Source organism: Haliotis rubra, unplaced genomic scaffold (genome assembly GCF_003918875.1).
Source record: "Haliotis rubra isolate DU_JTF1 unplaced genomic scaffold, ASM391887v1 Scf750, whole genome shotgun sequence".
NCBI lineage: Eukaryota > Metazoa > Mollusca > Gastropoda > Lepetellida > Haliotidae > Haliotis > Haliotis rubra.
This window is the reverse complement of record NW_025767469.1, coordinates 90,825-111,977: the sequence shown is the minus strand read 5'-3', so window position 1 is coordinate 111,977 and position 21,153 is coordinate 90,825. Positions and strand designations below refer to the sequence as shown.

Genomic DNA, 21,153 nt, shown 5'->3' with positions numbered 1-21,153 from the left:
TTGCTACACCAAAACTAAAGCCAGTTCTTATCACTATAAAACAAATACTCATTAAGCAATACCACCAATTTGGATTTAATGACAACAAAAACTAAACTTATGGTTACAACAGAACCCAACGTTATACATTCCTCAGTGAAGATTATGGATGACACAGCAGTGAACATGAAACTTGAATCTGATGACCGAAATCGACTGATCCATGTGTGCACTGATGCGAGTATGAATGTCTGTCTATAGCACATGGTGGAAGGGTCGATTGCTGTGACTCAGTACCCATATTTCAAGTGAGAAGGGTAGCTTGCTGGAGCACACGCTGGTGGGCCGGAGTGACAGTGGGTCTGTGAAACAAACACGTATTAAATAAATAAATATTAATTATAATAAAATACAAAAAACCCACCAAAACAACATTTCCGAGAACACGACAATCTTAAGAAGCTATTTGTGCCTGTAAATTTCAATCAGAGTTTATCTGCAAAAATGGTTTCTCCCGAAGGATGGACGTTTCTAATGTAAGTTGGAATTAATGTTGAAGATGCACTATGTTCTGTTTAACGGTATATAGCAATGACAAGAACACATTTTGGTCCACAAGATCTGCGTAATTAAAAGAGTGAGTGAGTTTAATTCTTCGCCGCTTTTAGCAATATTCCAGCATTATCCCGGCTGGGTACACCAGAAATGGGCCTCGCAAGTTGTACCCAAGTGGGGAATCGAACCCGGGTCTTCGGTGCAATGAGCGAACGCTTTAACCACTAGGCTACACCACCGCCCCTGCATCATTAAAATGGGAAAAACGTTTAGATTTCGTGTGAAAAGGTTGGGTTTTATACTCTAAAATAGAAAACAAGTTAACCCTGATAATAGAGTAGGTCCTAACTTTGAAATTTGTCATTCCGGTTTTGTTTGACTTGCTTAATAGGTATGCGAAAACCATTCTTCTAATTGAAGTATTTAGTACATTGACTACCCCAATTGCCCCCAAACTCTTACATGACGTTAAAACAAACGGTCCAGTTCCCCTATATCCTGACCTTCATCCTAGATTTTATTGTTTTACGCTGCACTCAACAATATTCCAGCTATATGGCGACAGTCTGTTAATAATCGAGTCTGAACCAGACAAGCCAATGATCAACATTATGAGCATCGATCTACGCAATTAGGATACGATGACATGTGCGAACCAAGTCAGGCAGCCTAAACACCCAATCCTGTTGGTCGCCTCTTACGACAAGCATGGTTGCTGAAGATCAGTTCTAACCCGGATCCTCACGCGTGTCAAATAACGAAGTAACATCATTGCGCTACAAACAGCCGTCACGGTCATGTCTTCCCTGTCCATACTCACATCAGTAACGCAGTGCCTTCTCCTGTGTCTGACGACGAGAACCAGGACCACCACGATCACGATGAAAACTATGGCGCCTACAGCAATGCCGGCTATAGGGCCTGTTCCCAGTGAACCACAGTCAGTGTTCTCGTCCGAGTTGTCACCGCAGTCGTTGTAGCCGTTACATTTGAGGTCCGGGCTGACACAGTGGTCGTTGTTACACTTGAATCGGCCGTATTCGCACGGACTATCGGCTGTAAATACATTCATAACTAATGAAAAAAATAGAAGCAAACTTAACGATCAGGTATAAAAAAATGGAAAATTTATTATAGAATAAGCATGGAGGTATTGCTATTGTGTCAGGTAAAATGTAAAAAAGTATTGTTTGATAATAAGTCAAATGTGCTAGGGGTGTTCGTGTTTGTTTGTTTGTTTGTTTGTTGACGCCGCATGAAAAATATCAGTGCATAAAGCAACCGTCTGTACTAATCGAATTAAGACAATCTAGTGGTTGAGATCATGACCACCATATTCCGTTTGTTGCCGTTTACAAGTACGAGTTGTTGAAGGACAGGGTCAGTATTCTGGCATCATTGTCCCTTGTGTACAAATGACATCGTCGAGTGCTGACGTCGAGTGCTGACGTCGAGTGCTGAGCGGACACACCGTTGTAAAGGTTTTGTTTCAAAACATGTGAACCACTTTGGGAGTGAAGGCCTATGTCATAAAAGACTTTCCCCCAAGAAAGTTTAAGAAACTTTATAGTCGAACATATTTTTCCCCCAGTATTTGGAGAATGATGACGTATTCAAAGTAAGAATTAACTGGTCTCCCCACGACACCTGTTATTAGATTTGTATTTAAATAAGATCTTATGTTCCGAAGAAGTATCTTTCAGCTTGAGAATCAGCAGACACCGGCATGGGTGGCATCAAAAAAAGACACCGGCATGGGTGGCATCAAAAAAAGAATTAAGTTTTTGAAAGGCATTTAAATATATTTTTTTCTTTATTCGACGTTTCAGACTTAATTCTTGCTCCATGATAAGGTGAATGAAACTCCTGATGAAGGAACAACAATTATCTCTGAAACGTCGAATAAAGAATAAAATGAAGTTATTTTTTTCAAAAATAATTTATTTTATTTTTCATGAAACCCAAGTCTTCCATCATAAACGGCGGTGATTACATAATGACATATACAAATACATGAACATAATCAGATATCCAACATACCAGGATGTAACATAGTTAGACCAGTGAAATATCAGCCTGTATAGGGTGTTGTATGTGGTGCCACACCCAACATATCATGTTTTATATAGCGCAACATGCAGCATACAGTGTTGTATATAGCGTCATATCAGACATAGCAATTTGTATATGGGGTAACATCCAACATACGCTGTATATTGGGCAACATCCAACATAAGTTGTATATAGTGTCATATCCGAAATATCGTAATGTATCTAGCATATCATACGACCAAAAAAGTTGTATATAGCACCATATCCGACATCTCATACTGTATATAGGGCCACATCAGATCTTTCCTGCTGTATATTGCGCCACATCTAACATATCGTGTTGTATATTGCGGCACCTCCGACATATCATGCTGTATATAGCGCAGTACCAAGCATGCAATGTTGTATATAGCGCCATATCAGCCATATCGTATTGTATATGGAGTCACATCCGACATATGTTGTACATTGCGCCACGTCCAACATATCGTATTGTATATTGCGGCACGCCATCCAACATGTCACGCTGTATATAGCGTCATATCCGACATGTCACGCTGTATGTAGCGTCATATCCGACATGTCATGCTACATATAGCGTCATATCCGACATATCATGCTACATATAGCGTCATATCCGACTTGTCATGTTGTATATAGCATCACATACGACATGTCATATTGTTTAAAGCACCACATCTGACATATCATGCTGTATATTGCATCACATCCCTTCTATCTCATTGTATATTGCATCACATCTGATAAATCATGTTGTATAATGCATACTCCTCTGACATAATATGTTGTATATAGCGCCACATCCAACATACCATGTTGTACATAGAGCCACATCTAATATAAATAATTATCATGTTGTATATAGTGCAACACCCGACATACCATATTGTATATAGTGCAACACCCGACATACCATGTTGTATATAGTGCAACACCCGACATATCATGTTGTATATAGTGCAACACCCGACATACCATGTTGTATATAGAGCTACATCTAACATATCATGTTGTATATAGTGGAACACCCGACATACCATGTTGTGTATAGTGCAACACCCGACATATCATGTTGTATATAGAGCTACATGTAACATATCATGTTGTATATAGTGCAACACCCGACATACCATGTTGTATATAGTGCAACACCCTACGTACAATGTTGTACATAGAGCTACATCTAACATATCATGTTGTATATAGTGCAACACCGAAATACAATGTTGTACATAGAGCTACATCTAACATATCATGTTGTATATAGCGCAACACCCAACATACCATGCTGTATATAGAGTCACGTCCGACCTATCGTGTTGTACATAGTGTCATATCTGACATATATTGTATATAGGTCTTATCTAACATATGTTGTATATAGTGCCACATCTGACAAGAATAAGAATAAATTGAAGTTGTTATCCATAAAAACGTGAGATGTATTCATGAAGCCTAAATTTGTTTAAGGATCTGAAATCCGACTGGTTCAGAAATAATGCAGCCATCACTTTGACTGGGCAGTCAAATTTCACCTGACACGACCTTCTATAGTTGTGTCGCCAGGGATGTCGTATCGAAGTAAAAGATCGAATTTAATGAGATTGCAGATTCCACGGTCAGTAATACCTCCCTCATGCCATGCAACAGGGCTGTGTGTGTGATGGATGTTAAACAATTTAATCATTGATGAATGAAATAAAATACCCCTTTACTTACAGAATGCCGTCAGAAGGATGTCAAATTGGCCAGTCTGGGTAATAAAATCAGTCTTAAATCTAAAGCTCACAGAGCCAGTTGGTGCTGTATACACTTTGTCTGTCACCACACCACAGTCACCGCTGTCTCCTGAAATACAATATATTCAAAATAAAAGCAACATATTTTCAATAATCATAAATAATAATCACAATCATTAGTGTCGGGGAATGACCAGCCCCCAAAATAGGCGTACACGTAAAGGGTAATAATATACATTGTAGCTTTAAAACATAATATCATGCTGACGGATCACTCAAGGGTAACGCTTAGTTTCTGAATATAATATACTCTCCCAAAAAAGAAACGCATATAGGAATTTCAACTGTATTTTTATGTTTATTTTGAAACATCTTGTAGGCTTTATGAGTCAATGAAATATAGCGAAATTGCACACTGGGAATGCAGAATTATCCGTCTTTGGCACCAACTCAAGGAAAGTCAGTTTGAGTGTCACATGAAGACGTGTGGTGGCGCTGAAGTCAATACCTCATGTGACCACCGTGGGCATCCAGAACTGCACGGCATCGCCTCTGCATCGAACGAATAAGTCTCAGAATCTCGTGTTGCCCAATCGCAGCCCACTCTGCCTGTAGTACCTGTGCGAGTTGCTGAAGTGTCTGGGGCTGAGGGTTACGGCGTCGCACCCGTCTGTTCTGGGCATCCCACAGCTCTTCGTTCGGGTTTAAGTCCGGTGATCTTGAGGGCCAGGGGAGCACATTGATGCTGTGGTTCTGGAGGAAGTCTCTAGTGTGGCGTGCTGTGTGGGGCCTGGCATTGTCCTGTTGAAACAACTCCCTCTGGCGATCAATGATTGGAAGGAGATGTGGGCGTAGGATTTCGTCACAGTACCGTTGAGCTGTCAGGTTGCCCTGGATCATCACCAAATCACTTCTCCTACGGCAGGTGATCGCTCCCCACATCAAAACACTGTCCCCGGCCGAATCTGTCTACCTGGGGAACGCAAGCGTCGGCGAAACGTTCACGTCGACGTCTGTACACCCGCATTCTTCCATCGCGTCGTTCCAATAGAAATCGTGATTCATCACTGAACCAGATTCTACGCCAATTCGGTAGGTTCCAGGCCTGAACGTTGGTGCACCATTGAAGTCGATGTCGACGATGTTGTTGTCGAAGCACAGGGTCAAAATAAGGTCTTCTGGCACGTAAACCAGCCTCTCTCAACCTGTTCCTGACGGTCTGTGCAGAAAGCCTCCCCAATCCGGGTATTTGTCGAGCGGTACTGGTCGCCGTAGCTGTTCGATGACGCAGGTGATGTACCCGGATGTAGCGATCCTGCGCCGCAGTGGTCGCTCGAGGTCGCCCACTACGAGGGGCATCTGCTACCGCATTCTGCCGGCGATATCTCTCCAAGAGCCGTGAAATGGTGCCTTGGTGAACATTCATGCGTCGGGCAACTGCACGTTGAGACTGGCCAGCTTCAAGCAAACCAATGGCGATATGAAGGTTGGCTTCACTTACACGTGGCATTTTGCGTTCGTCAACACTATTCCAAATACTGTGAATAATCGACAGACACCGATCAATCTTTCATGCTCATCATTGAGACTATCTGATCACCAACTTTCACGTGCATTACATGTGAATTGTGTATTCTGTGACACTACACGCCGAAATTGAAAATCATGCTGTTAAATACGGGTATTTTACGGATGGTGCGTTTTGTTGTGATGTTTCAAAACATAAACACCATAGGACTCATAAACAGAGCAAAACCTTTTGTAAAATGAATCACGTTTTAATTCATTGCTATATTAAATTGCTAATTTCATGATGCGTTTCTTTTTTGGGAGAGTATATGTCTATATATGTCTTTATCTATATAATCTTGATAGGAACAAATAATTCCTTTTAAGGCCAGATGTAAAATTATTCTTGTTTCTCATTACCGCTCGACCCAAAAATTCGACCCGACCCTAAGATTTTATTTACCTTTCAGACTAGAGAAAATGCAAATTTGACTCTCACGAATTTTTCACACTTCTAAGTTTTGATCTTCTATCGTAGAAAAGGTGTAAATTTCAACAAAAATCAAGAGGTTTTGGACATAAAATAAAGTAAAATCAAATCAAATCAAATCTACCCGCCCGGCTTTGGCTTTGCAGAAAGGACTGAAGAGGAAATAATGTGGTTCAGGGAGACATTTACAAGCATAAAATGATAAAGTTTTGCGTGACCCCCAACAGCCATACTCCTGCCCTGAGACGCCGGACAGTTAAAAAGCACAATGTTACCTACAATATATTTAATGTTCCTCAACTGATATATATCAACTCAAAATATGTCCTTTTTACCATTCAGGGGGTTGACATTTTCATCATCAATCTGGAGGCTGTTTTTGGTGCAAAACGGTGACGACTTTGTGTGGAAAGATCTGACCGTTATCATCAGCCTGTCTCCAGGAACCTTGGCGTCGAGCATCAAGAAACAGTTCATGCCCATGTCCAGTTTGGTGTTGGTGTACTTGGTCAGTTTCAGTCTGAGGTCCTTGCTGACTGTCAGGGACGTTGTACATTGCTGGTCCATGTAATCTGTCAACAATTTGTTTATATAGCTGTACCATTAAACTGTCAACTATTTGTTTATATACCTGCACCATTAAACTGACAAGGAAGAGTGAGGGGGCTTAAGGGTTACTCATTGTTAATTCAAAATCAACGTAGTTACTCCTATAGTTACAAGCGCGCGTGCGACCGTGTGTGCATGCGTGTGTGCGGGCTTGCTTGCTCTAGTCATGACTGGTAATGCTTTACCATTCCGTAGTCTTACATGGACAGACATGTCATAGTCTAAACCCACCAGTCCTTGTTTAATCTCCCTAAAGCCGAGTGAGAGATATTTATTCAGTAAACGAGGACACAGGCCTATGTTACAATACATAAAGCCCAGTTGCAGGTAGGGGAATAACAAATTCCATTGTAACGTCCTTGCGTATATTTCGTTACAAACTTGAAAGCCAATGCTTACAATGTGTGAAGCCCATTTCTGATGTCCCTGGAATGTAATATTGCTAAAAGCGGCGTAAAACAAAACTCACTCATTCACTCACTCTACCCAATGCTACGGCTGTTTATGCAAAGCATAGTGCAAAGTATTATTTCTAAGCTGTGTATTGTCCATGGGTATTTTTCAGGTTAACAGCCGAAAGTGGATCAGGTGGACACAATGTCCTTATTGTGAGTACACATTACAGGAAGTGAGGCGTTTAGTATTTGATTAAGATCCGGATCTACTTGGAGGCTTTCTATATTCATCCAATACTAGTTAGATGTGTTATTTGTTAAAAATCGATCCAGGGCCAGATGACCCTGATATTGATATTATGAGCACGTTTTCCGGTTTAGATGTTAGGTCATCAACCAGTCACAGAGCCTGACCATCCAATCCATTTCGTTGGCTAAATACATTCCATCACAGACCCGTGAAGATCCGGGTTAGAATTGATCTTCAGCGGCAACTAACGGGGTTGGGTGGTCAGACTTGCTGACTTGGTTGACACATGATCATGCTGTTAATCACTGGATTGTCTGGCCCAGACTCGATTATTTACAGACCGCCGCCATATAGCTGGAATATTGCTGAGTGCGGCGTTAAACAACAACCAGCCAACGTCCATCACAGGTTACTCGGACCAGTTGTAACTGGGTACGCGCACACATTGTCTTATATTAATTATGTTAATTACTTTTAATTAAAGAAAAACAGTCATACACAGAGACAAATCAGAATGGATTTAAGATTTCCCATTACATAAGGATTTAACCATGTTTGGGTTCGAGACACATTCGTTTTCTATCCACCAAAGATAACCATTATGGCAACATCTGTAAATATTTTAGCGTTATGACAATATCCTAGTTTTTCATACTTACAAACACGAGGCGTGAATCCGTTAACGTGGAATAAACAGAGAGACACGAACATCACACATTGACACAAAGACGCCATGTTGAAATGTTGTGTTTGTTGGGGCATATGCAAGGTGTACTATTATATGTGGGTGGGTTGAGTAAATCGGCCGATTGCGACATGCACGTAACATTACACTGGAGTCATCACATATAACATGGTTAGGATGTATCATATGTCTTGTGCAGTGTTACCTGACAGGTGATAAGTGTATTACATTATGATGATACAGATGGCATTAAGTATTTACACTGTGAACTGATAGATCACCCCTGAATGCCAGAGGGACATATATGGCGCACCTAGTCAACCTTCACATCGAAGTCGGACTTCAAGTATATACTACTGGAACTGTGCATTTTTGATGCTATACATTTGTTTAATGCAAAAGGATGGCAACATGATTTGTGGTGTTTTCCTTAACCACTGTTTAACAGAATAATATCGAAATCTGTATGATTTGTCACAAGGCATCGTGACACGCCCTTGAAGAGATATGGCGTCAAAGGTCAGTTCACAAATTCAGTATCATGTGTGTTCACCAATGGCGTTGATGCAGGCTTGACAACGACGACGCATAGACGATACTAAGCAATTGAAGAAACCTTGGGGAATGTTGTTCCATATCTGAACAAACGCTTGTCCCATTTAGCTAACAACAGGGGCTGATTCTGGGCTTGACGTAAACGTCTCTCCATTTCACCCCAAGCGTGCTCGGTAGGGGACAGGTCCGGAGAAACACCTGACTAGGGGAGTACCGGAATGTTCTGCTGTCTCAGGAAATCTGTCACAACACGGGCGACATGTGGACAGGCTTGCTGAAGCGTGAACTGACGTCTCTGTCCTTGAATGAACGGCTGCACGTGACACCCATTGATCTCATCCCCAGTATCGAAGACCTGTCAGATTGCCATTGACAAGCACAAGTTGTGTCCGACGATGAAATGTGACGTCTCCAGATACCATAACGCTCCCGCCAGTACACTGTCGACGTTGAACAACGAACGCGTCAGCCTACCGTTCACCTCGCCGTCTGTACACCCTTGCCCTGCCATCTGACCTATCCAGATGACATTTCCACTCGTCAGTGAACAAAACAGCATCCCAATCCTGTACCGTAGAAGCTGTCTGCACCAGGCAAGACGTGCCTGTCGGTGACTTAGGTCAAAATTGGACGTATTGCAGGCCGTCGGCCTGGATGCTGTTCTCCCTCAGTCGGTTCCGTGCAGTCCTGAAACTAATTGGACGTAAGCCAGAAATGGTCCGAGCAGTCAAACTGGAAGTCTGGAATCGATTCCTTACATGGGTCAGCCAAACGTGGTTGTGCTGACGTGACGTCCTTCATGGACGGCCAGTTCGAGGCAAATTTCTTGTGTCCCCATTATGTTGAAAATTTCTCCATAGAGATGAGATCGTGTTTCGATGGACACCAAAATATCTGGCCACTTCATTTTTGGTCATTCCAGTCTCCGGCATACCTACGGCGCGAAGACGCTGATTTTCTGTAAGCCGTGGCATGACGTACGCGCGGTTTAGGTTGTCATTCCACAACATTCAGAGGCCTTTGACGTTGCGGTCATAAACGATTACGCAAATGACGTAGCCAGATTTGCTGGTCCTCGGTATGTGACTTCACATGGTTAACCTTGGACGATCAGATGTCGTACCCGTTTGATGTGCGGGTGTCCTCAGGTTGTGAATCGTCCGTCAACAGCACCTCATGGCAATAGCCACGGTATACTGGCAGCCCTGGAGCGTGCCAACTGTAAGTTCACGGTAAACTTTTGTAAGGCGTGGCGTGAGAATTGCTTATCTCTCAAGGATTGTTAACGTGTGTTTTCTGATCACAACACATTCTGCACACGTGTTGGTGGTCACGTGACTCCGCACACGTACAGGGCCGCGTTTTCACAAAAGAGCGTACACCCCTGGTTCATCACAGTTGGTTTTGTTTGTTTGTAAACGCTGCATTCACAAATATTCCAGCTATATGGCAGTGGTCTGTAAATAATTGAGTCTGGACCAGACAATCCAGTTATCAACAGCATGATCATGTGTCAACCAATCTATGCAATTGGAATACGATGACCTCTATCAACCAAGTCAGCGAGCCTGACCACCCGCTCCCGTTAGTCGCCTTTTACGACAAGACTTAGTATGGGTTACTGTAAACCAGTTCTTACCCGGATATATACGGGTGTCACCACGGCTAAAATGCGTCAGGTTAGGGTACAATTCATTTATGCAAGTGTAAAACGTATTTTTGGGTACAACACATCATGCGCAAAAATACACTTCACCGTTTTGAATTCCTCATACATTTCAGAATAGAATAAAAATGGCCCTTTTGTCACCGTACCAAGTGGTTGTGTACGCGGTTGTGTATTATTTTGTGCACTAGGTTCCTGGGATATAGGGGCGGTGGGGTAGCCTAGTGGTTAAAGCGTCCGCTCGTCACGCCGAAGACCCTGGTTCGATTCCCAACATTGGTCTAATGTGTGAAGTCCAATTTTGGTGTTCCCCGCTGTGATAATGCTGGAATATTGCTAAAAGCGGAGTAAAACCAAACTCACTCACTCACGCTAAATGCTATCAAACGGAATATATTGATGGGCAAACACTGTACTCTGATGACGACGATTGTTCGAAGAAACATTTCAGATTTTACACTCCGTAAAAGATTTTGAGAGATACATTTGTGTATTTGTCGCATACATTGACTCAATATTTTAAGTGGGCGGTGGTGTAGCTTAATGGTTAAAGCGTTCAGTCGTCCCACCGAAAACCCGGGTTCGATTCCAAATGGATACAATGTTTGAATGGTATTTCTGGTGTCCCCCGCTGTGATATTTCTGGAATATTGCTAAGACCGGCGTAAAACTAAACTCACTCACTCATGAGTTCGCTCATTCTGCGTATTCGTTGTTCGCCCCCATCCGTACTCGTAATCTCGTGAGAGTGGTGGGGTTATTTTGTACTAGTCCATTGTTTAGACAGGGTGGTCAAACCGAATGACGTTGAGCGAATGCGTGTTTTGCACTGTACAAGTTATGTTTGGAGATATTTACGAATTAAATAAATAATCGAATAATATAATGCTATCCTAACAGTATCAGTATACTAATCATTATGGAACCACAGGGTAACATATGTATTATCATAAACAAAATGTATCTCTCCTTGAGGACAATTCTTACAATGCGCATGCACAATGTTGGTGAAAGCTTGAGCCTATGAACAAAAACACAGGGACTCTGAGATGCAGTCAGGTTGTCGAAGAAGTCTTGAGGTCAACGTGCCCACTGCTGTGGATGACACGACCTAAGGATGATATTGTCAGATTACTCCATCTTCACATGAGTCATTATACAACATGCACTCCTTGTCTTCAAAGTGCAAAAATATAACTGACCCGTGAAGATCCGGGGTAGAATAGGTCTTCAGCAACCCATGTGCTTGCCATAAAAGCCACTATGCTTGTCGTAAGAGGCGACTAACGGGATCGGGTGGTCAGGCTCGCTGACTTGGTTGACACATGTCATCGGTTCCCAATTGCGCAGATCGATACTCCTGCTGTTGATCACTGGATTGTCTGGTCCAGACTCGATTATTTACAGACCGCCTCCATATAGCTGGGATTTTGCTGAGTGCGGCGTAAACCTCAACTCACCTCACCTCACCTAATTATAACTACTAACGCAATATATCTAACTGCATATAATTACAGACAAGTTTTAAGGAAAAGACTTTATTAAAATAGATATATTCCCCCATGAAGATGGAGAGTTCCCTGTATCAGGATGTGACCATTGGTGAAAGTCTTTGGGTACGGATACTTGTATGGAAATCGGTGGTGTCTAATGACCGAAGAAGACTTGAAATCCGTGTCTAAACGGCAGTTGCTTGCTGTTACATGTAGTTTCCATTAACGTAATACATGGTAGAAGGTAGCTTGCTGTGAGTATCAATATCCATAGGGCATGTTAGAAGGGTAGCTTGCTGTGAGTATCAATATCCATAGGGCATGTTAGAAGGGTAGCTTGCTGGAGTACACGGGGAACACGGCGGTGGGCTGGCGTGACAGTGAGTCTGTGAAACAGAAGCATTTTAAGACAAGATATGTGAAAAAACAGTATTTCTAAATATGTTCTTTTCAGCATTTAGTCTATAAAAAGGGAATACAGAAAACTGCACATTTTTGCGATTGTATTTTTGTGACACTCAATGGTGGAGTGATATTTTTAGAGTGATTTACATGTGTAGGTGAGATTTTATAAATTCATGTTACTGTAGTTTTAGTCCAGATTTCTAGTTTTCCAGTAATATAATGTGATATTTGTTTAGTTTTTCTTAGGAATAAAACTATTTCATGCAAATGACTACAAATGCGAAATATTTTATGACAAGAGAAATGGTCTTCTTAAACTTTTCAACAGTCAACTTTCCCTGTATGTCGAGCAATATTCCTACACCTCCAGCCTTTGATGTTTACGTTTCATGACACACGAGGACTTAGTAAAATTGACCATTTTCCTTTCAAAGAGTGAGTGATTGAGTTAAAATTTATAGTCACATCGGCTATTTTTCAGCCATATTGTGACTTACAAAGTTATAAATTAACAATAAACACAATTACATTATAAAACACCTATCAACGAAGGACAGTAAAATAACTAGATTATTACAGGAATAAATTTAAGACTAGTAATTAAATCTAAAATATTTTACCTATAAATGACAATTCAATATTAAAACAGGCTATGGATTGCCAACAACTGAAGGTAGATCACCGTACAGGGACCATTGGGACCCTTTCAAAGAAGAAAGTATAACTGGAACTTATAAGTTTACTTTCCAAGATTGAAAACGTTTGGGAATCTCTGTGGAAACTAAACTAGTTCGTGACGAGTATTACACGATACGGCACATTGCTTGGACAGTTCAAAGGAAATGCCTTTGTTCTCTGACCATGGGTTGTTGATCTGAATTTGTCAACACCATGCTTGTGCTTCGTGGTTCCTACCTTGACTAAAAAATTGCTCCAAGTTGTTCCAAACGAAGTACACTCAAGCCTACTAAGATCCTGAATAAGCATACAGTTTGTGGACACACATCGATCATCAAAGCAAAGGTTCCGTTGCAAAATCGGAGCCACATTAGACAAAAGTTAGATTTGGAGAGTCAGTAAACGAACAAGTTGAGACGAACTCACTGTTATAACGAACTGTTTTCCGTGCTTATTGATCACGGCTACTTCGTGTACCTTTAGTTCGAAATGCTTACAACGAATTATGGCTATAATGAACAACAATTAGTGACCCCTTTTAGTTCGTTGTGACCTAGACTAACAACTAGCCTCTGAATTGAACATAATGTACTGAAAAAAGTACATAGTAAAAAAAATAATTAATGAAAAGGAACCCTGAGACTTTCTTGCAGGAAATCTAGACTTGCCACATTTTCTAGACTTGCTTTCTTGCTTTCTTGGATATATTTGCTTCAGGGTCTTTACGACAGACTAGTTGTAACGGTACTTTAATGTGATTCACAATGACGCTTGTAATGTATGTTCTTGTCCATTCTTTACCATTAAATCTGTTCCCAGTACTCAAGTCAGCATTGCAGCGTCTTGTCCTATACTCCCTGACGGCTCTATTTGTTGGTTTTTTAACGCCGCTTTCAGCAATACCCCATCTATAGGGCGTTGGAGTGTGAATGATCGAGTCTGGACCAGATAATCCAGCGATTGACATCACGAGCATCGATCTACACAATTAGGATACAATGACATGTGTCAACCAAGGTTAGTCGCCTCTTACGACAAGCATGGGGTACTGAAGACCAGTTCTAGCCCTGATCTTCAAGCGTGTCAAATAACGAAGTATCATCATTGCGTTACAAACGGCCGTTATCGTCATATCTTCCCTGTCCATACTCACATCAGTAACGCAGTGTCTTCTCCTATGTCTGGCGACGAGAGCCAGGACGACAACGATCACGATGAAAACTATGGCGCCTACAGCAATGCCCGCTATAGGGCCTGTTCCCAAACTGCTTTTACCACAGTCAGTGTTCTCGTCCGACCTGTCGCCGCAGTCATTGAAGCCGTTACATGTGAGGTATTTGCTGATACAGCGGCCGTTGTCGCACCTGAAGCGACTTTTTGTGCAAGTACCTATAAAGATCAACAAAACTGTAAGTACAACTGTCTATGGGCATAATTCCCGGAATATAAGCAATACATAAAAAAAAAAAATGCTCATAATATAGTCAATGATTGTAGAATCACTTGTTTATTTTCTGAAAATGTGCAATCGACTAATTACTATTGCACATATTAAAAGAGATATGTAGATATACAGATATCTCCACCATGCTCACCGAACGACACCAACAGGATGTCAAACTGGCCATACTGCTGATTAATGTCTTCCGTTTGAAACACAAATTTCACTGTGTTTCCGCTAGAGATGTATGTTTTGCTTGACACAGTCCCGCAGTCCCCGTCAAATCCTGAAACAATCATAGAATGTCTTGAGTGTGTAGAACATAATAAAACAGAAAATGCGCAAATATGATTAATTAAAGCTGAATGAGTGTAGTTTACGCCGCTTTAAGCAATACCTTGCGTAGGGGCGTGTTGTTGGTGTTTTACTGGGTACATTGACATGTACTCTGAATGACAAAACAAAAGAAAAATATTAATTAAAAATGTGGAAAAAACAAGAAAACGCCGTACATTGTGCACATATATTTGAGTAAATGCTATCATTCAATTTTGTTTCTGTTCGCCCAAACAGTTCATAACTTCATATCAATGACGAAATTGACATTGGTATATCATGTACAGTCGATGAATGTCAATGAAAGCAATGCTTTTAAGACTCTTTACGACTAAGAATATTATATACTGTAAGTTGTTCACTGGTCACGAGGGGGACATGGACTGATGTACCCTCGATGTTTCTTTATGTTTCCCTAGGGCGAGGGGAACATAAAGAAACATCGAGGGTACGCCAGTCCATGGGCCCCTATAGTCCGTTTGGCTCAAAAGCGGACCGATGAATTGCAATCTAACTCGAAAACTAATAAACATAAAATACTCAATGAAACGCTGATCATAATCAAAACATGATACCCACTCTGTGAAGTTTTTGCAGAATTTTTGTCCTAAAAAATATAAAAGTTGTTTAACAATCTATCATTAAAATATTGACACAGTTCACTATTTGTAACGAGGAAGGAGTGCAGAGAAAGGGACAGCCAGGTGTTGGAGAACGGATGGAGACGGCACAGCACAGGTTAATGAATAAATAACTTTGTCTGTGAACGTGCTTCTCGAACACCAGAGTACCAGACGACAAGACGACAAGACAAACAAATTTAGAGTTATCTCCCATCCATCGATTTGCATTCGCAAAACTTCGGTAATTTCCGCACATCATACGTGATTCAATGTTATTCGAGATAAAGATTACTACTACGAAGTACCAAATGATTTCGGCATTCCCAGCGGGGTACATAGAAAATGTTACTCGCTTGTAAGCGGGGTAGATTGAAAATAATAGAAGAGCGCTCAGCCAATCAGAGAACGACATTTATGTGTGAGGCAAGATAAATGTTTATAAATGTAAAGGTCGTGTATAAAAAAGTTGGATCCGTGAAGACACGGTTAACGGTTAACATTGATCTTCAGCAATCCAGGCGTGTCGTAAGAGACTAACGGGATCAAGTTCGCTGATTCGGTTGAAATATGTCATCGTATCCCAGATACGTAAATCGATGCTTATGCTGTCGATAACTGCATTACCTCGTCCAGTCTCGATTTTTTTACAGACCATAAGGTTGGAATATTGCTGAGTGCGCGATAAACAACCAAGAAACAAAACAAACATATGAATATTAACACAATGCTATTCAAATATCGACCACTAACATACACTGCCCATTATACTGCTACAGATGAATACGGTTTTACGCCGCATAAATTATCTTGATAACATTTTCCATGTGTTAAGTCCATATTGTCACATTTCAAAATCAACTATTATTTCGTTTTATTGACTCCATTTTCACGCAATTTAATCGTTCAGATCAGGAATCATGAAATATTTTCGCCTTTATTTTGTCGTGAAAAGTGATTCAACACTTTCAAATGATTATCCCGAAAATATTAATGATACCTAACTTAATTTGTTCAGTATATATATAAAACTTTTTCAAAGCAATATTCCACTGACGCCTTTTAATAATTGTATTCAGACCGTCAACACAGAAAACATTTAACTAAATAGTTTTCACCGGATGCAAAAGGTGAAGATGAAAGATCAATGTGAATGGATCACTGAATGAATAAAGATTTTACACAAATGATTAATCTTACTTACCATTGAGACTTGTTTGTGTATTTGCACCGTCATATATCTTGAGACTGTTCCTGGTACAGGCAGTGGTCCCGATTGTGTTGAACGATCTGATGTTTACCATCAGTTTGTCCCCAGGGGTAGTGCTCCGGAGAGTTAAGGAGCACTGCCAACCTTGATTCAGAGGGGTGCTGGGCAGGGAGGTCAGTTTAAGTCGCAGGTCCTTTGTCAGTGTCAGAGTTCCCGAACACCGGGTGTCCATGTAATCTGAGAAGAATCACGTTAGTCATAAATAATGTTCTTGCACTCCGCAGTGTTTGAGCTTATCACGGCTTGACGCTATTACGATTTGAACTGAGGGTTAGGAAGCAGAGGAAATCTCAACTGGCTTCATTTAGGGATTTAGCATTGAAGAAAGGGCTAGGCGGAAGGAAGAATAATGCGGTTCAGTGACTGTGAGTCAGACTTACTGAATTTACTGGGGAAAATACACCCAACGAGGACTTCCATGCATTTAACTATTGGTGCGGATGGCCACACACTGTTCATTTTCAATGTAAATGTGGAATCTCTTTGTCTTGTATTTCCATCCAGAACTGTTCATTATCAATATAAATGTGGAATCTCTTTGTCTTGTATTTCTATCCAGAACTGTTCATTATCAAAGTAAATGTGGAATCTCTTTGTCTTGTATTTCTATCCAGAACTGTTCATTATCAATGTAAATGTGGAATCTCTTTGTTGTGTATTTCTATTCAGAACTGTTCATTATCAATGTAAATGTGGACTCTCTTTGTCTTGTGTTTCTATCAGGAACTGTTCATTATCAATGTAAATGTGGAATCTCTTTGTCTTGTATTTCTATCAGGAACTGTTCATTATCAATATTAATGTGGAATCTCTTTGTTGTGTATTTCTATCCAGAACTGTTCATTATCAAAGTAAATGTGGAATCTCTTTGTTGTGTATTTCTATCCAGAACTGTTCATTATCAAAGTAAATGTGGAATCTCTTTGTTGTGTATTTCTATCCAGAACTGTTCATTATCAAAGTAAATGTGGAATCTCTTTGTCTTGTATTTCTATCAGGAACTGTTCATTATCAATATTAATGTGGAATCTCTTTGTTGTGTATTTCTATCCAGAACTGTTCATTATCAAAGTAAATGTGGAATCTCTTTGTTGTGTATTTCTATCCAGAACTGTTCATTATCAAAGTAAATGTGGAATCTCTTTGTCTTGTATTTCTATCCAGAACTGTTCATTATCAATGTAAATGTGGAATATCTTTGTCTTGTATTTCTATCAGGAACTGTTCATTATCAATATAAATGTGGAATCTCTTTGTCTTGTATTTCTATCCAGAACTGTTCATTATCAATGTAAATGTGGACTCTCTTTGTCTTGTTTTTCTATCCAGAACTGTTCATTATCAATGTAAATGTGGAATCTCTTTGTCTTGTATTTCTATACAGAACTGTTCATTATCAATGTAAATGTGGAATCTCTTTGTCTTGTATTTCTATCCAGAACTGTTCATTATCAATATAAATGTGGAATCTCTTTGTTGTGTATTTCTATCCAGAACTGTTCATTATCAAAGTAAATGTGGAATCTCTTTGTCTTGTATTTCTATCCAGAACTGTTCATTATCAAAGTAAATGTGGAATCTCTTTGTCTTGTATTTCTATCAGGAACTGTTCATTATCAATATTAATGTGGAATCTCTTTGTTGTGTATTTCTATCCAGAACTGTTCATTATCAAAGTAAATGTGGAATCTCTTTGTTGTGTATTTCTATCCAGAACTGTTCATTATCAAAGTAAATGTGGAATCTCTTTGTTGTGTATTTCTATCCAGAACTGTTCATTATCAAAGTAAATGTGGAATCTCTTTGTCTTGTATTTCTATCCAGAACTGTTCATTATCAAAGTAAATGTGGAATCTCTTTGTCTTGTATTTCTATCCAGAACTGTTCATTATCAATATTAATGTGGAATCTCTTTGTTGTGTATTTCTATCCAGAACTGTTCATTATCAAAGTAAATGTGGAATCTCTTTGTCTTGTATTTCTATCCAGAACTGTTCATTATCAATGTAAATGTGGGATCTCTTTGTCTTGTATTTCTATCCAGAATTGTTCATTATCAATGTGAATGTGGAATCTCTTTGTCTTGTATTTCTATCCAGAACTGTTCATTATCAATGTAAATGTGGAATCTCTTTGTTGTGTATTTCTATCCAGAACTGTTCATTATCAATGTAAATGTGGAATCTCTTTGTCTTGCATTTCTATTCATTACATTCCCTGAGTGAGCGCGTAAATAAATATCAATACAAACAAATTATACATTCATAGAAACCTAGGACATCAAACAACGATATGTTCTTGCAAACACAATAAATTCATTAATAATTACACAGGTAAAGGTACCCGGGTGAATGAAAAGATCTACATTCATACCTTACACTGGTCGGGGGGGTCGCTTCAGGGACAAAGTGTTCGCTCGTCACGCCGAAGATCAGGGTTCGATTCCCTACATTGGTCCAATGTGTTGTTTAGCGACTTAAACCCTTATTCAGACGCTACTCGTACATGATATGTTTTTGTGTGCGCGTGTTTTCATACTTACAAATAGAGGGGATATATCCATTCACGTGTACTACCCAGAGAACCATCAACGAGGCATAGTGATAGAAAGACGCCATGTTAGGACCTTGTGTCCTGACAAGTGCTGTGTATGGGGGCGGAATATATAATACACATTGCGACACAACGATGAGCTAACCCAGGTCAAATCGCCTTATCGGTTACATACTCACTGACTTGTGAAGTATTTAACCTTTGATGTGCACGGTATGTTGAGATGAAAAGCAATACATGTGAATCAAGGTATATTTCGAATTCTATTGACTGTAGGTCAGCGATATTTATTGTGTTTTCGGGCATCACAGAATCGTAATATCGTAAGTTAAGGCCCAAAATGTGTTTGATGGCATAATCGTGTGCTTATTGGTTTAAACAAAACCTACTCGTGAAGATACGGGTTGGACTTAGTTTTCATCAACACATGCTTCTCGTAAGAGGTGTCTAACGGGATCTGGTGGTTAAGCTCGCTGACTTGGTTGACAAATGTAATGATAGATCGCATGTTATCGTATTCTAATTGCGTAGATCGATGCTCATGCTGTTAATCACTGGATTGTCTGATCCAGGCTCCATTATTTACAGACCGCCGTCAAATAGTGAGAATATTGGTGAGTGCGTAAACAACCAAACTTCAACAAAACCTGCAGTACTTCGGGCTTCCCTCCCACTAAAAAAACAGACAAGCGATCATAAAACTGAAATACTCATGAATCACCCAAAGTAACCATACTTACTGATATATTCTGGCATATACATTCCTCAAAAGTAAACAAAGACAAACACGGATGTATTTCCAACACAGTTGAAATACATACATGAAGCGTATATGTAACCATATATGTAGTCAATACATTACACATATTTAGTTGCCATAGTGTAAAGGTGTAACAAGTTTGTAACTAAATGTAACCTGACAATACCTGCGCGTTTACAAATAACAGATCATGTTACGTTAAGTAACGTGAAGTGGAATGTAGTTGGACAGGTGGCAATACTGTGCTCGTACGCTCGACTTCGGACAATTTCTAGGGCTTTCGTCATTTGCACGCGCGCACGCACACACACATACATACGCACGTACTCACACGCATTCACACACACAAAAAGCAACACAAAAACAACCAAAACAAAATAGAACATAACACCAGCAACAGAACAAGAATAATTCAAGAACATAACACGCAGAAAAAACCCACCAACAACAACAGAATAATCCAAATTCCCTCAAGCAACAACAGACAAACAACAACAACAGCATCCCCGATAATCTCCAGGGTATACGTTACGATCACTCTCCACTATACCCTGGATGCATCCACGGCTTGGCACGATAATTATATTACCTCCCTTTGCTGGCTCCGCATTCTCACAGTAGCCAATCAGCTAAGCCACCGTTACATCCGAGTTTGCCAGTGTCAACAAAGATAGAGGTCGCAGTCCCGAAGGTTAGTTCGCAGTACCACTCAGATTTTGTGGGAAATAATACAGACAAATTGACAGATGTGAAACTTTCAAAAAATATATAAAAGAACTTCTACCTCTTTCAGAGTACCTCTGCATCAATTGTGTTGCCAAGTTTAAACGGTTAGATAATTTAAGAAGCGAAAGTGTGTAAGTTGTGATTGGTTCGCTCAACTTCCCAGCGTAGACGCCTGATTGGATAAAAAGCCAGCCAAGGGAGGGAAAAAAATCATCGGGCCATGCCGTGGATGCATCCAGGGTATAGTGGAGAGTGATCGTAACGTATACCCTGGAGATTATCGAGGATGCAACAACAGCAGCAACACCGAAACCCGGGTAACAGCCAAATTTCTGATATTTTTATATCATCATTTCAAGAATTATA

The 21,153-nt window shown here is 40.3% G+C and overlaps 1 protein-coding gene across 3 annotated transcripts; it reads right to left on the bottom strand.

The window, feature by feature from the left end:
• Positions 1–249: 249 nt before the first annotated feature.
• Positions 250–19,420, bottom strand: LOC124260149 (neuropilin and tolloid-like protein 2). 3 transcript variants are annotated; one of them, XM_046694394.1, is made up of 5 exons: positions 8,259–8,347; positions 6,681–6,917; positions 4,327–4,455; positions 1,355–1,590; positions 250–341 (listed from the first exon to the last, which is right to left on the bottom strand). In XM_046694394.1, exons 1-5 carry the CDS (start codon positions 8,332–8,334, stop codon positions 270–272), a joined length of 750 nt encoding a protein of 249 aa, XP_046550350.1. In that variant the 5' UTR covers positions 8,335–8,347; the 3' UTR covers positions 250–269. The 3 variants fall into 3 exon arrangements, with proteins under 3 accessions (XP_046550350.1, XP_046550349.1, XP_046550348.1); XM_046694393.1 differs by lacking the exons at positions 1,355–1,590; positions 4,327–4,455; positions 6,681–6,917; positions 8,259–8,347 and adding exons at positions 14,235–14,470; positions 14,677–14,808; positions 16,683–16,925; positions 19,291–19,420 and having other exon boundaries at positions 260–341; XM_046694392.1 differs by lacking the exons at positions 250–341; positions 1,355–1,590; positions 4,327–4,455; positions 6,681–6,917; positions 8,259–8,347 and adding exons at positions 12,028–12,384; positions 14,235–14,470; positions 14,677–14,808; positions 16,683–16,925; positions 19,291–19,420.
• Positions 19,421–21,153: the final 1,733 nt, after the last annotated feature.